This window comes from Pteropus medius, unplaced genomic scaffold, assembly GCF_902729225.1.
Source record: "Pteropus medius unplaced genomic scaffold, Ma_sr-lr_union100, whole genome shotgun sequence".
NCBI classification, from domain to species: Eukaryota; Metazoa; Chordata; class Mammalia; order Chiroptera; family Pteropodidae; genus Pteropus; species Pteropus medius.
The window spans coordinates 17,290,952-17,304,996 of record NW_024354875.1 but is presented as its reverse complement, the minus strand read 5'-3'; the positions used below and the strand labels follow the sequence as shown (position 1 = coordinate 17,304,996).

General features: G+C 39.4%; 1 protein-coding gene and 1 pseudogene across 5 annotated transcripts in view; both read left to right on the top strand.

The window, feature by feature from the left end:
- The window catches only part of CACNB4 (calcium voltage-gated channel auxiliary subunit beta 4), a 212,717-nt gene that overhangs the window by 193,985 nt on the left and 4,687 nt on the right, over positions 1-14,045 (top strand). For all 5 annotated transcript variants that reach the window (XM_039855370.1, XM_039855371.1, XM_039855372.1 and 2 more), the window contains one exon: positions 11,907-12,092. In XM_039855370.1, coding sequence (XP_039711304.1) covers positions 11,907-12,092 — 186 coding nt within the window. The remainder of the gene's footprint in view (positions 1-11,906; positions 12,093-14,045) is intronic.
- LOC120597491 (uncharacterized) lies at positions 8,956-9,074 on the top strand (annotated as a pseudogene).

The window sequence follows — 14,045 nt, the reverse complement described above, 5'->3', positions numbered from 1 at the left end:
TAAAGAATTTCTTGGAACAAACTGATGCTGTTGTGTTGACTACACTCAGGTATCCGGAGCTGGGTGATGTCTGCCATATAACAGGAAGTGAACTTAGTATCCGGTGCCTGATGTTGTTACCGCTACCATGATTACTTTGCAAACACTCAGCAAACTACTTTCTCCAGTCATATGGACACTTTTATAAAAAGAAAAGAAAAAGAAAACATACTGATTTGACTTTCCCTAACTATTCTGCCTGAAAATTCTGATAGGCATAAACGATTATGACATTGAAGGTTGAGAATTTATTGGAACTGGAAGAGCACTGTGGTTATAGCAGATGAAGAGGTCAGAGTTAATTAAGTAAGATGAAAAGCCATATTATAGCAACTTTTCTTCCAGAGCCAATTCCAGAAAACAGCTGCTGAGTTGGAAGCCAGGCAAATGGTGAAGGGCGGAGGAGGGTGGGGGGCGTGGTAACTGCTATCACGTGGATCCCCAGTGGTTGATCAGTGTCTATACTGGCCCAGCTAACTTACTAATTTCTGTGCCTGTGTTTCTCTAAGGGAAACTGTCTTTCCCACTGATTTGATTCACTAGATTTTTTTATATACTTGTGTAAGGACTGTTACGCTCTGTGGAAGCATAAAATCTAATTCAGATGTTAAGAGAGGCAACACAGCATAGCTATTAAAAGTATAAACTCTGGAGCCAGACTTCCTGGGTTCAAATCCACACCAGGGATTATATCCCTAGTTTTGTAATCTTGAGCAAGTGCCTACCTCAGTGAGTTGGTGTAAAGACTCAATGAAGGAATATGTGGTAGAGCTCTTAGAACAGTGTCTGGCACATAATAAGCACCATCTAAGTGTTTCTGTTATAATCACTGGATGTACTTTGCGCTGTACCACGCCTAACCTTTCAGGTTCTGTAAGGATTTGTGCCTGTCTGGTTAACTGTTGTATCTCAAATTCTTATCATAGTAGGCCCACGATAAATATTTATTGAATGAGTGAATGAATGAAAGGATGTAGAGGAAATGAGTAATAATGCATTATTTTATTAGATGCTTATAGTTCGTCAGACAGTGTGTTAGATGTATTACATAGGCTATCTCTAATCCTTGCAATTACCTAGTAAGATAAGCAATATTATTTCCATTATATAGTTGAGGCAACTGAAGACAGAGAGGTTAAATGATTTCTCTAAAGTTACATAGAAAATTAGGATTAGATTTAGATCTATCTGGCTCCAAAGCCAATTTCCTCCCTTCACAACCTTCCTCCCCAACACCTGGTTACCTGCCTGCAGATAATTTGGATAGATTGGAGTCTGGAGCACTATGTTAAGAAGTCTAATTTCACAGTGCCTGCTGATGAAGTCCACTTACACATTGGAATGTATGATTAAAGCACTGAGCAAATATAGAAAAATGTATTACCCAGCCCTTAACTCTATAACACTTCTCAGTTGATGGACACTAACTTCCCAAAGCCAGGAACTGTGTTATTGTTTCCAATTTTTAGAACAGTCTAATAAAGATAATGATATCAGTTTGGCTCTTCTGGGAAGCAGAGACCTAAATGGAAGTAGGAGTACATATTTCCTGGAGAAAATGCCTGTGAGAGATAAAAGAGAACTGGCACGGAGAGCCTTCAGACCTGCTGCAGGTCTGACCCTGTGAAAGGAGAGGGGAAAGGAAGGAGAAACTGGTAGGAGGAGCCTCAGACCATGATGCAGCCTTGAGAAAATCTCAGTCACATAGATGGGGATCCCCAGAGAAAAGATTGCCCATTAGAGGAGTCCATGTTAGGCAGAAGTGTCTAGGCTCTTTCCCTCTTGCTGTGCTCAGGAATTGTCTGGGAGCGCGTTGGCCTCAGCTTGAATGCTGCAGTGGATCCTGAAGGTGCAGCCACTCAGGGCTGTCTGCTGCCTACACTCCTCACAGCAGGTTCTCACTCAGAGAAATCTGAGCATGCTCCTCTGTGACCACCGTAGTAGGTAACATTACCCTTACTTTCTAGAGGAGAAAGCTAAGTTCCTGGTTAAGAAACTTATTGGAGGTAGGAATTAGTAAATCAACCCCAAGATTCTATGCTAGATCTGTCTGACTCTGACAAACCTCTGTCCACTATGCCATTCCACCTCTACACATAGCTGTGTAGTGTAGATGAATCTTTGGTCCCCAATTTGGCCATGCAAGAAATAGCTCATTTTCTACTTTGACCTCCATCCCACTGGACAGGCAGGATATTTTACCATGCTTGCAGCTGACTTTACCCTAATCCAGGGCAGAACAAAGACCCCAAGCCCTAGAGATGGGGTTAGAGAAGAAGTTGAGGGAGCGAAGGGGAGAGTTCCAATTTGGAAAACAATCCACCACGACCACGTGGTCCTTAGGAATGGAGGTTCTGCTGCCTCCAACTTCATTTGGAACTTCATCTGGAACAGGGATCTTTGGCAAGGCAGAGAGGCAAGCCCCTCCTCTCTGGGACATTGGCAAGGAGCCCTCTCTCTTCTCTGGCTGAGCGAGGGAAAATATCTCCTTTTCCCCTACTGTTGCTATTAAAGGAGCTTTCTCTCTGCTTTGGTTGGACTAAAAGCATCCCCGCCTTCTTTCTTGTCTAGAAGCAGTTAGCAAAATCTCTCCAACCAATTTTGGCTTTTGGGATACAAAACCCAGGAGGGGAAATGGAGAGTTGTCAGTTTCCTGCCACTAACTGCCCCTGAGACAAAGGAGCACAGACCCCGCCACCTGCTTAAACGGTAGACAAGAACAGGGGAAAACACAAAAGGAAAAACACAGATTAATATCTCAAACTGCTTTTGCCATGTCTGTCTTCACAAATGTAGGAAGGTGTACACTGTCAGGGTGACTGGCGCACCCAGAGGTAGCGCTAAGATCAGTGGGAGTTTCAAGGGATGGATCTGGGTGGACTTAGGAACAGTTAGGCTGGTCTAATGTCATTGGACAGAATGATCCGATTGACCCACTAGGAGAAAGGCATTTCATAAGTCTGCCCAAACGTAAACACCAAAAAGAATGGGATGGCTTTCTAAGCAGTGAGCTCTTTGTCTCTAACTGCATTCAGTGGCAAGTGGGCGTGGAGCAGTCTCTATGAACAGATGTCAGAGATATTTTGAAAGGAATCTCCTCTGGTGAAGGCTGTAGATGTGATATGCTGTCTAAAATATGGATATGGTATCTAAGATTCCTGCTCCACTCTAAGACTCTGATTCTATCTAGATTTTAGAAGTGATTAGCATAGAGATATTATGGAATCCATGAAGATTATGGAGCCCAGGGAAGAGGAGGGTATGACAATAAAAAGATACATCAAGTCAGATAATATCTTCATTATTTCAAAACATCATTAAGATTAGATACTTCTACAGGTCAACATATGGGCCTGTCTGAGGACATGGTATCTATGTCTCCATGTGGTTATACCAGACAAACTCCAAGTATTTAATCGTCTCAATTCTATGTGGTTCACCTACAATCAACTCTCTTGCCAAGAATTAAAATACATTCAGCATATATCGTTTAAGCATTAGGCCTGGTACATCTCAGTAATTTCCTTGAGATGCATTTTGGTGACTTGAACTTGTTTCTTGTTAATTTGATCCTTTTATGAGAACAACTTTATTAACATGTATTGTTAATAATTACTAATTATTAAATAGTAATTTAATAATTATTGTTAAAATTGACATATTTTACTTCTAAGGGGGTTGATAACTGAGTAGTTGTTCATATGATGCAACTTGTTACATCTGAAATAGCTGAAACCAAGATAAGATAGGTCCATATATTAAATGCAAATAATACTATGAGCTGCTTCGAACTTGTCCCCATTTCAGGAATTTCAGACAGCCTCATGCTGGGAAGACAGCCTTGCCCTATCATCTCTCAGCAGGATAAACAATTCCTTGTTTTACATAATTGGTGAGATAACCTGGAAATTTAAACAAACAGTCTGGATAAGCAAGGTTACCTTATATTTAGGATTTTCTAAACACCGTTTACATATTAAACATGTTATTAAATATTGGATATTGTGTGAATAGTTTTTGTAATGCTAAGAAGGAATTTGATACTCTATTTTGGCATGTGTGAAGAAATCTGTGGATTATGAAAACTAGTAGTAATCTAAAAATGTGTCTGCATATGTCCTTGCTTTATTTCAAGATGGTAATTATAATTGTCATCCAAAGATGGGTGATCACTGTCATTTTAGTTTCTCTAGGAGAATTTGCAACTTGATTGGCCGATGCATCTCCAGTCTGAAAAGTCAGCAAATTACACTGGCAGAGTCTCACATTGTTAAGAAATTAAAGGCAGCATTCTTTGGAGAAGGAAAGCTAAAAGAGTACTGAAAAAAAAATAACTCTCTAGCCAGAAAAAATCAATCCTAGACTCTGGGACTGTGAAAGCAAAAAAGGGACCTTTAAGAGCACCTGGTGTGGTATTTCCTGGAGCATGTTCTTCTTAATACGAGCCCCATATGATGTCGACAGGTGTGACAAGGAAAGAGCTCTGATACCAAAAATGTTTGTGAAAATGGATAAGCAAGAGTAGACTGGTTTCTTTATTGCAGAAGCCTTAATATTGACCATTTTATATCTCCATTTGGACAGATAGTATGCAGTACTTCCCCTAAATTTTGACGATAGAATCATTTTTCTACAGAGTATCCTATGGGTGTAGTGTTTTATGGAATACTTCTAGGGAAAGACTGATCCAGTTGAACCTCCTCATTTTACAAATGAGGGAACTGAGACCAAGAGAGATGAACTGGCTTTTTAAATGTCATTTGCCCTCGCCAAAGCCAGCGTAAAATCTCTGTTCTCTTTTAGCAAGACTGTAGATAGTGAATGGCAACAGTTTGGTTATCGTGTATTCTCCTAGAGAAAGAATTAGGGGTTTTGTGGGGGAGAAGAAATTTCCTCTTTTTCCCCTCTTACTTTTTCTGACTGGTCTAATAATCAAATTGACATGAGACAGAGTCACAGGAGAAAATAACCAAATTTAATTATGTATGTACATACAGGGGTACCCTAAGAATATAGGACCCAAGGACAAATCTGGCAGTTAAAGTTTATGCCATTTTAAGCTTAGGACAAAGAGAGGTTGTGGTTTAGGACTTCAAAGGATAGGAAGGCAATTCACGTGGAGACGGAAAAGCCAATGGTTTATAAACAAATGTTTGCTGGGCCATCTTTAACAATGGGTCCCATGCTTTGCTAGGTGCCTCCTTGTCCAGCACACCTAATTCATATTAAACTATCGCTGTCTATGATGATAGCTCCCTTCCTGCTGCAGATCCTCTATCTAAATCCTCGTAGGCAGTTAGGGAGAAGGTCATAGGTTATTCCTGAGACTGTCGTTTCTTAAAAATAATCAGCTTAAAATAATAAGTATGCCAAAAAGACATACTTTGGTGTGGCAAACTCTGCTCTCCTTCAATTTCATAGGTAAGGCATCTTCTAAAAGAGGGCCCTTCAACTTTTCAGTGAAGGGCCAGATAGTAAATATTTTAGGCTTTGTGGGCCGTTTGGTCTTCTTCACAAAACTACTCAACACTGCTTTTGTAGCAGAAAAGCAGCATAGCCAATGAGTAAATAAATGGGAATGGTCTAGTCAAACTTCGTTTTTGGAGTAGGAGGAAGGCTCGATAAAGCTAGCCTGCCAAAATTGCCACCCATGTTCTAGGACAAGGTTCTAGATATCTATTACTGTGCAAAAAAATTACCCTAAAACTTAATGACTTCAAACTATGCCCAGTTGGTGGGATTCAGCTGGTGGCTGACCTGGCCCCTTAGCATGGAGAGCCAGAAGGCTGGGCTCAGCCGGCCCTTCTCCCTCTCTTTGTCTTCCCATGGCATCTCTCCAGCAGGGGTCAACGCTTCTTACAGGACAGCTCTCAGGGTTCCAGGAACAAGTATTTCAATCTCTTGAGCTTAGATACTGGGCTTAGCCATATCCACAGAATTCTGCTAGTAGAAGGAGTCTCAGAGGCTGTTCAGATTCAAGGAAGGGGGACATACCCTCCATCTCCACGCAGGAAGTGTCAAAAACTCTGTGGCCATTTTAAATCTGCCACAGACAGAAAAGTAAGCTGGGAGGATGGGCTCCTGAATACCTCTGCTCTGGAAGAGGGAGGACTTTCCTTCATTGCCCTCTCTGGATTCACAGAAGAAAAGATGGGATGAAGACAGAAAAGGGTCTGTGAGATTAGGGCCATGAGCCCATTTCACATATGCTTTTTTATATGACCAGCCTGAATTTGTATTTATAATATACATCTATGTTATTAGATTTCATTTGGCTTCTACCAGGTACTTGTACCCATTTCCTTTTCAGAGAATTTGAAAATAGTACATTTTAAGAAGGCCAGAGTTCAGATTGCCCCAGTACTGTGGTAATGAGAGCTACATAATGCATGGTGAGAAAAGCAGATAGGCAGACAATTGAATATATAAATGAAATGTAATTCTTAATCCTACTTAGTTACAAGCTGGTTAGTGTTACTAAAAGCTGACCCTCAGACTCTCTGAGCTATGTCTTTTTTTCTTGTGTGTGTGTAAAATGACATTGATCCCTCTCTCTGCAAAAGGGAACTCGTTTCCTCCACAGAGTCTTGCAAACCTCTAACATTACAGTAACCATAGTAGTTCTCTTCTATCGCCCTCTATTTTCCATTGCCAGATGGACTCAGATTTATTCTATTAAACATAAGAACTCCGAAGTGAATGATAGTGCCCAGTATCCTTGATCGTATTGCTATCACGGTAGAAATTTTCCACTGCCCTTTTCCACTGTCATTTCATTTAAATTATTTAGAATCATGTGGATTCACCCATCTACTTGAAGGACCGCTCCCATTGGTGCATTCATTGTTACAGAGCCTCTGGATGTTCGTAGTTGAATTCATACTATCGCTTTTGAAAGAGAGTAAGCGATTTCAGATGCTTCCTTCATGAAACAAGGCCACATGAGATCTGGTTTTTCTCAGCCTAAAAGAGATGACTCCTGCCACAGGGCCTGCAGCCACCCAACTTGGATATGCAGAGTTAGGGATGATGTGCTGCCACCAATGCTGATTTACAGCATTTGATTCATATAAACTTAGAAGAACTGGGTGCCTTTTCTACAGACAACAACACTGCTAGATCTTTTTATAACCTTTAAAGGATAAGGATGGAGGGAATAAGGATGAACAGGATGGAGGAGTGTGGTGAGGAAAATGTGGTTGAGTTCAGAATGAATGTCACAGATTATTAAAAGAGAGAAACCAGAAGGGATCAAAGTCACTGATATTCTCTGCCTTCGTGTTTTCCCCCACCAATTAGTGACAAGAATTCTGATTGTCTTTCCAGTTGTAGCTCGTTAAAGTGCAAAATGTGTCTGAGACTAACTGCTAGAGCTCCATAATATTGATTGGCTTTCCTTTATCCCCATAACACTTCTTAAATCTTACAAAACCTCTTTAATTTATTGTCCAGTTTCCTATCACTAGTTGGCCAGTGAGTTAAGTACTCAGGACTTCAAAAGCTTTAACAATATAAAGAATGCAGTTTTGATATAAAAGAAACATTGGTTGGTTATTTTATAATTAACATTACATGTTTGCCATTCAGCCTTTTTTTTTTTTTAACTGAATGATGTTTGCTAGTCATTTTTTTAAATGGTGGCAGATTCAGGATCTTTATTTTCCAATAGCAATGAAATAAAGGTATTTTCACCCCCATTATTTCTTTGTTTCCACTTAGAAATAGGAAAGATGCCCCATATGAGATTTTATCTATGTACAACAAATAAATGTAATGCAGTGTATATACTGTAGGAGAGTTTTTATATATTTAATTTCCTGGCTATCTAATATTCAGTAATGTACCAAATTTTAAAAAAATTAAAATTAAACTACAAAATTAATTTCTAAGTTTTATAAACTTTTTATTTAAAATGTTCAATAACAACTTCCATGATAAAACATATTTATGTTGATTTTAATGAGAGTCTTCCCCTCTATGGTAGAATTATTTTATAGTCATAAAGAAAGACTTGCCCACTACCTCTCTATAGCTTCCCTTCCAAAAGAATGTAAAATTAATAAGCGGAACCTGCTCCAATCCTCAATGTGGGAACTGAAAAGTGCTCTATCTTCTGTAAAAACCAAGGTGACCGACCAGATTTTGGCACTGATAGTCTCAAGCACCCAGAAACACTCAGTCCTGGGCAAACCACACCAGTTGGTTGCCCTAATTCAGGTGCTTTCCCTTGGAAAGTTTGTGATACTCTTTGAATGGAGAACTAGACAGATTGTTAAATACTTCCGGTTTTTTAAAAAGATATTGCAGATCTTCATTTTCATTTTTTTTTTTTCCCCAACTTCACTCTTTCCCTTTCTTTCTTCCCTGTCATCTTCATGCTCTGAACCACTGGATAAGCTAGAGGCATGTTTTTCCACTCTTAATATTTCTAATGCTTTAGTCTTTAATTTTCCTGAAAGAGCTTATCCAGAAAGGGGTTGGTTTCCTTATAGTTTGTTTTGACCCCTCTGTTCACCATTAACGTACTTCAGCAGCTGCATTATTTTTGCCCACCTCGGCTGAAGAAAGTGTCTCAACGTAGAGGCATTCACTGTGGCAGTGCTTTGAACACAGCTCAGTGTTACCCTTATCTCCAGCAGTCACCAAGGGCATAATATCCTTAGTGGGTAACTGTTCACAGCCTGTGACTGCCCCATTACCCGCACCCTCTTCTGCTGATTTGATAGTTCTCCAAATCTGTATCTCACGCTAGACGCCTCATGCACTGCACAGTATGGAACTAACTAGACTTGAACCTTTAAATTTGTGAAAAATTGGCAAAGCTGGTTTACATAATCTACTGGGCTGCTTCTCTCTGAAGTTCATGTATAATTAAAAAAAATGTTTTCCCCATTATATTCATTTCCAGCACTCTATGCCTAATGCCATGCCACCCTGAACAAGCCCAATCCCGTCTGATCTTGGAAGCTAAGCAGGGTTGGGCCTGGTTACTACTTGGATGGGAGACCACCTAGGAAGACCAGGTGCTGTAGGCGTAAAAAATAAAAATAAATAAATAAAAAATAAGGGATTGTAAACTAACAAGGTCTTTGCAATCTGTGAGGTCAACCAAGGGTTGCTTCGCCTAAAACAAAAACAAAAACAAAAAATATTCTAGTCTAATCAGCTGTATTGTTTCCTAAACAGTTCAAAAGAAAAATTGTCACAGATATACTGGCTGTGAAATTCTTCGTTGAAAATAAGTCGTGTATATCTGTATTTCATTCAGAAGCTGAAATTTGCTTTCCCCTGTGCTTTCGAAAGCCTAAAAGCAGTTTCAAATCATCTTCCATCATGTAGCTGTCTTTTTAGCAGTGGCGGTAGTTTCCTAGAAATGATTGAAGCTTAAGCAAACAGCCGTATGCTGATACATATACATCTATCCATTAGCAAAGATAAGTACTTTATTAAAATTACTTGTAATGAAGTGTATGTTGAATTGTGTCTGCAGCCATAACAGAGAAATTGTGGGACAGTCAAGTAAATATAAACCTCATTCAAATAACATTCTTCTCCCCCCACCCCACAACAAATAACATTCTTAATGGGGGCTGTTCATCTGTTTTTGCCCTTTCTGGGCTTTGCAATCCTGGCTGTGATTGCCAGGACCCTCTGTCCAGGTGTCCCTGGAGAGTTCTTTAATTTAAGACTTCATGAAAGAAAGAAAATGACTTGTCGAGACTACACATTGGTGAGAACTCGTATTATAAAATGAGGCCTATGTAATTGAATTATATAGTTAATATAAATAAAATTATATAAATAGCTGACTCCAAACAACATACAGTCTAGAATTTGGGAACAATTTTAGCCTGGAGTGGCTGACAGATGGTTCTTTGTTTCAGTGGTGGCCAGTTTCCTCTTTCCTCTTCCCCTGTCAGCTGTCTGAGTCTGTGGATGCTCTTTGGGATAGGGCTGTTCTTGTTGCACTCAAGTCAGCACTGCCGTGCTGTCAGAGAATGCAACGTTTATATCAGAGCATTATGGACAATTCTCAGATTCCATATTTGTAACTGTTGAAACTTGACATTAATGTGGGGGAGGGGCAGATTTTGAATTGCAAGAGACAGGAAACTCTCTTGAGTTACTTTGGTGGACAAAGGGATTTATTGAAAGGAAATATATTCACAGAACTGTAGGAATTAGCTGTTTTCCCTGATCTCTCATGAAGCATCTGGTCTCTTCATTGACTTACTCATAATTTCTCATACCTCCTAAATTCAACTTTCACATGTCTCTCATTCTAAATCCAGAACTTTAAGCTATAGCTCCAATATTAACTGACTCAGTCTCTTTATTGTTCTGAATTAAAGTCCCAGTGTGACGTAAATAAGTATGGATTTTAATACTTGTCTCTCCTACTAGACTGCAGGGCATCTTGAATATAAGGATGATGTCTGTTTTATTTGTCAAAATGCCTAAAAGGTACTGAGTAAATATTCAATGAATTAATAAAATATGCAGAAAACCATCTGAAATCTACTAATAAACATTCTTATTGGGGAAAGGTTTCTACATGAGTTGAACTGGCTGAGTTTTGGACTGAAGTCACCTTATTCTTTTCCTAATTGCTAAACATTTCTCACTGCTCCAAGGACTTTCAAACTGCCTTGCAAATTAGGGTCAAAATGCTCAGTAATGACTGATAGGATGAAAACATTCAAATAGCAAATGTTGGGGAAGAGACTGTTTCCATAGTGACTTCTGCTTCAGGACAACCTCACACTGATGAGTGAGTCAGCTGACCCACCACAAACTCAAAATCATCCAGTTGCCATTAACCTACAAACCAGCCCCCATGTTAGTGCTGATGGCAGTAACCCTGTATTTGATTCGTTACTGGGAGGTTCTTATTTTGGTAAAAAAAGAGTTTACAGAAGCAAGTGGGTGATGGTGGATGTAGTGAAGGAGAGAATGTGTGGATCCAGCTGTTGATAGTTGGGGGTGTGTTTTCGCTTACCTAAGGAATAGCTTTTTTCTGTGCGGTGCCATGGTTTCTGGCTGTCCCTTCAGGGAATCTTTGTCCTAGGAATATCCTGTCTGTGTTCCTGCACCACAGTTTAGAGAGAGGAGCCACTTTGGGCAGAAGAATATTTCCTGATTATAGACCAAATGAAGTTGTTACTGATAGAAACATGGACACCAAATACTTCTGGCGTGACACCCTTTCCCTCCCACAATTAAATACTCCTGGTTCTTGCCCTTTTTAAACCATTACACACATTTCACACAATGATATTCTGTTAGCAGAAATCACTGTAATATGGTTTTCTATTGTGAATCCTAAACCTTTCTATATTGTTTTATCATGAGATGGATAACATCATTTTCACAAACATTCTGAAAATATCTAAGTTAATGTTATTTCCTTCAACATAGTTGCTTGGGGGGAGATGAAATGCTTATTCCAATGATACGGTCATTGCCCAAAACATTTTTAGAACTCCTCTTCTAGTATCATTAATTGCTTCTCTCATATTTTGAAGTAAGTATGGTTCAACTCTATAGGGATATATGGATAAAGGTGTGAATACATTGTCTTTTCACTGTATTCTACTTACAACACTTCTGTACTTACCTTATCTTTTCCCCACATAATGAAAAATCTAACTATTGAGTGAGCACTCTATTTTCATGTCAGTTCCAAGTCTGCATGTGGTTAACTGCAACAGCTCTCACTTGACTTTAGAAAATGCCAGTGTAGCCCCACAGGTCTGATGTTTGCCGCTAGGCATTAGAAATGCCGTTGTCTTCATTAAGTGGAATTATAGGTTTCATTGCCTAAAACATAAAGTATAGATAAAATGGATTTTTCTTGTCATCTGCAGGAAATGTTTGATGTTATATTGGATGAAAACCAGCTGGAGGATGCATGCGAGCACCTGGGAGAATATCTCGAGGCATACTGGCGTGCCACCCACACAACCAGTAGCACCCCCATGACCCCGCTGCTTGGAAGGAATTTGGGCTCAACAGCACTCTCACCCTATCCCACGGCAATTTCTGGGTTACAGGTATTGTCACTTTCCACTCGTGCTTTGTAACCTTCCTTTAAGATTCCATAGAGAACTGGTTTGGGATAGAGATTGGAATTGCCCTTAATCTGAAGAGGGAAACATGTGTGGGCATTATATTTTTTAAAATCTAAAATATTACTTAATCGTGATCTGCCCTAGACAAAGGTATCCAGAGAGTGGCCTTTTTCTTAGAACTTTGCTCTATGTTAATTTACAATGACTTTTACTTAGATAAGTTAATTTCTCTGTGTAGACTCTGCCGGGAAACTTAACAGTGCAAGTATCCATGTCACTTCTTAAGGATTATACAATGGTGGCAGTGTCAGGCACCATGGCAAGCTAAGTAAGATAGTTTGGGATTGATGGACCTTTGACTGCCCTTAACTAATCCTGCCCCCAGGCTGCTGGGTCCCCTAGCTTGCCCAATACAGAATGTGCACACGAGTAGAGCTGCTCTGTTCAGAAAAAGTGACAGATACCTGAGTTTTCTTGGGTGTGTGTGGAGGCCCATTTTGGTCAGCAGCTACGACAAGTGTCCTTTAGGGAAACTGAGGACAAATACAGGTTCTCTCTTCTGTTGTTCTGGTGCTGTTCTCAGAGCTAGATGTGGGGAGCCAGCAGCATTATAATACAAAGTGATTCATGCCTTTCTATATCAATTATTACTTACCACTTATCAAACAGCTGCTGGAATGTGGCCAAACTCCCAGCTGACTGAGAAACAGGTAGTCAATCGAGCCCTCTTGCATCATGATTAGTTTTGTATTAGTGGGTTATAATAGTCATAATTGAAGATCATGTAGAGTTAACTCTGAGATAAATGGCACTCTTTGAAATGTTATTGTAACTGTATTACTCTGCTACAAAATTGCGTCTTTGTAAGCAGAAAAACTGCCATATAAATGAATAGCTTTTGAGGCTGGAAATGAACATGGAAAATGTGCTACTGTACAATATACATATATACTGTATACAACATACAACATACGTGAATGCACCAGGTCTATTTCTTGCCTTGTTTCACTGCCTGTGTGCTGATCCGAATGTGGAATTTCCACTGACTAGATTGGGTTGACTCCGAATTGTACATTGTGGGATGAGGACTGGATGCATGAAGCAATATGATTCCATAATGTACCTACAAATGAAATGCCCTTTGTTTATGAATGCCACACTCTTGACTCATCATCTTGAAGACATTTGCCTAGAGTGGTTCTCCTAGTTCCATTTGAGTCAATGTAGTGCCCTTTATCCGTGGCCTATTTCTCCTAGTAACCATGGAATTTAATAGTTAGACCCTGGGCTGAGGTTAAAGGCACAGGCTGTGACTGTTGAATGAGTTACCTTCTGTGTGAAGGTGAGTGTCCTTTAGAGAAAATGTATCTGGGTCCTTGGTTTTATCAGGATCCTGTTTCTTAACTGAGGTGACCCACCTAAGCAGGTAGACACAGCTATAATATGTGTTTTCCTGTGATTTGAAGAAAAATGCTGAATAACAGTTTCTGAGCCATTAAATAAGTGCCTGAAGATATTAATTTCAATTAATGGTATTAGAAGAATTTAGTTTATATTTGAAGATTATTTTTGCAGGGCAATTTGGTTGAGGAAGCAAGATTTACAAATGTATCAATTAGTTGGCTCCATAATTGTTGTATACTCCTTTGGAAAGAATATCGCTGAGAGTCTTACATTTGTGTAGGCTGCAGATATAAATGCACTATTTTATGGGCAGCATGAACTATAATTGCATTAAAATATTTTTAAAAGGTATGAGGAACATTCAGCTAGTTAAAGGTGAAGTGTGTGACTGAAAGACTTTATTAGTTTAAGAGAGAAATAATAGATGCTATTCTGAACTTTAAGTTATTTCCTAATAATAAAATAATCCTCATCTTTGCAATGGAGGTGGAATTATTAGGCCTTCCTAAATATATTAAGTTCCATTCAGCA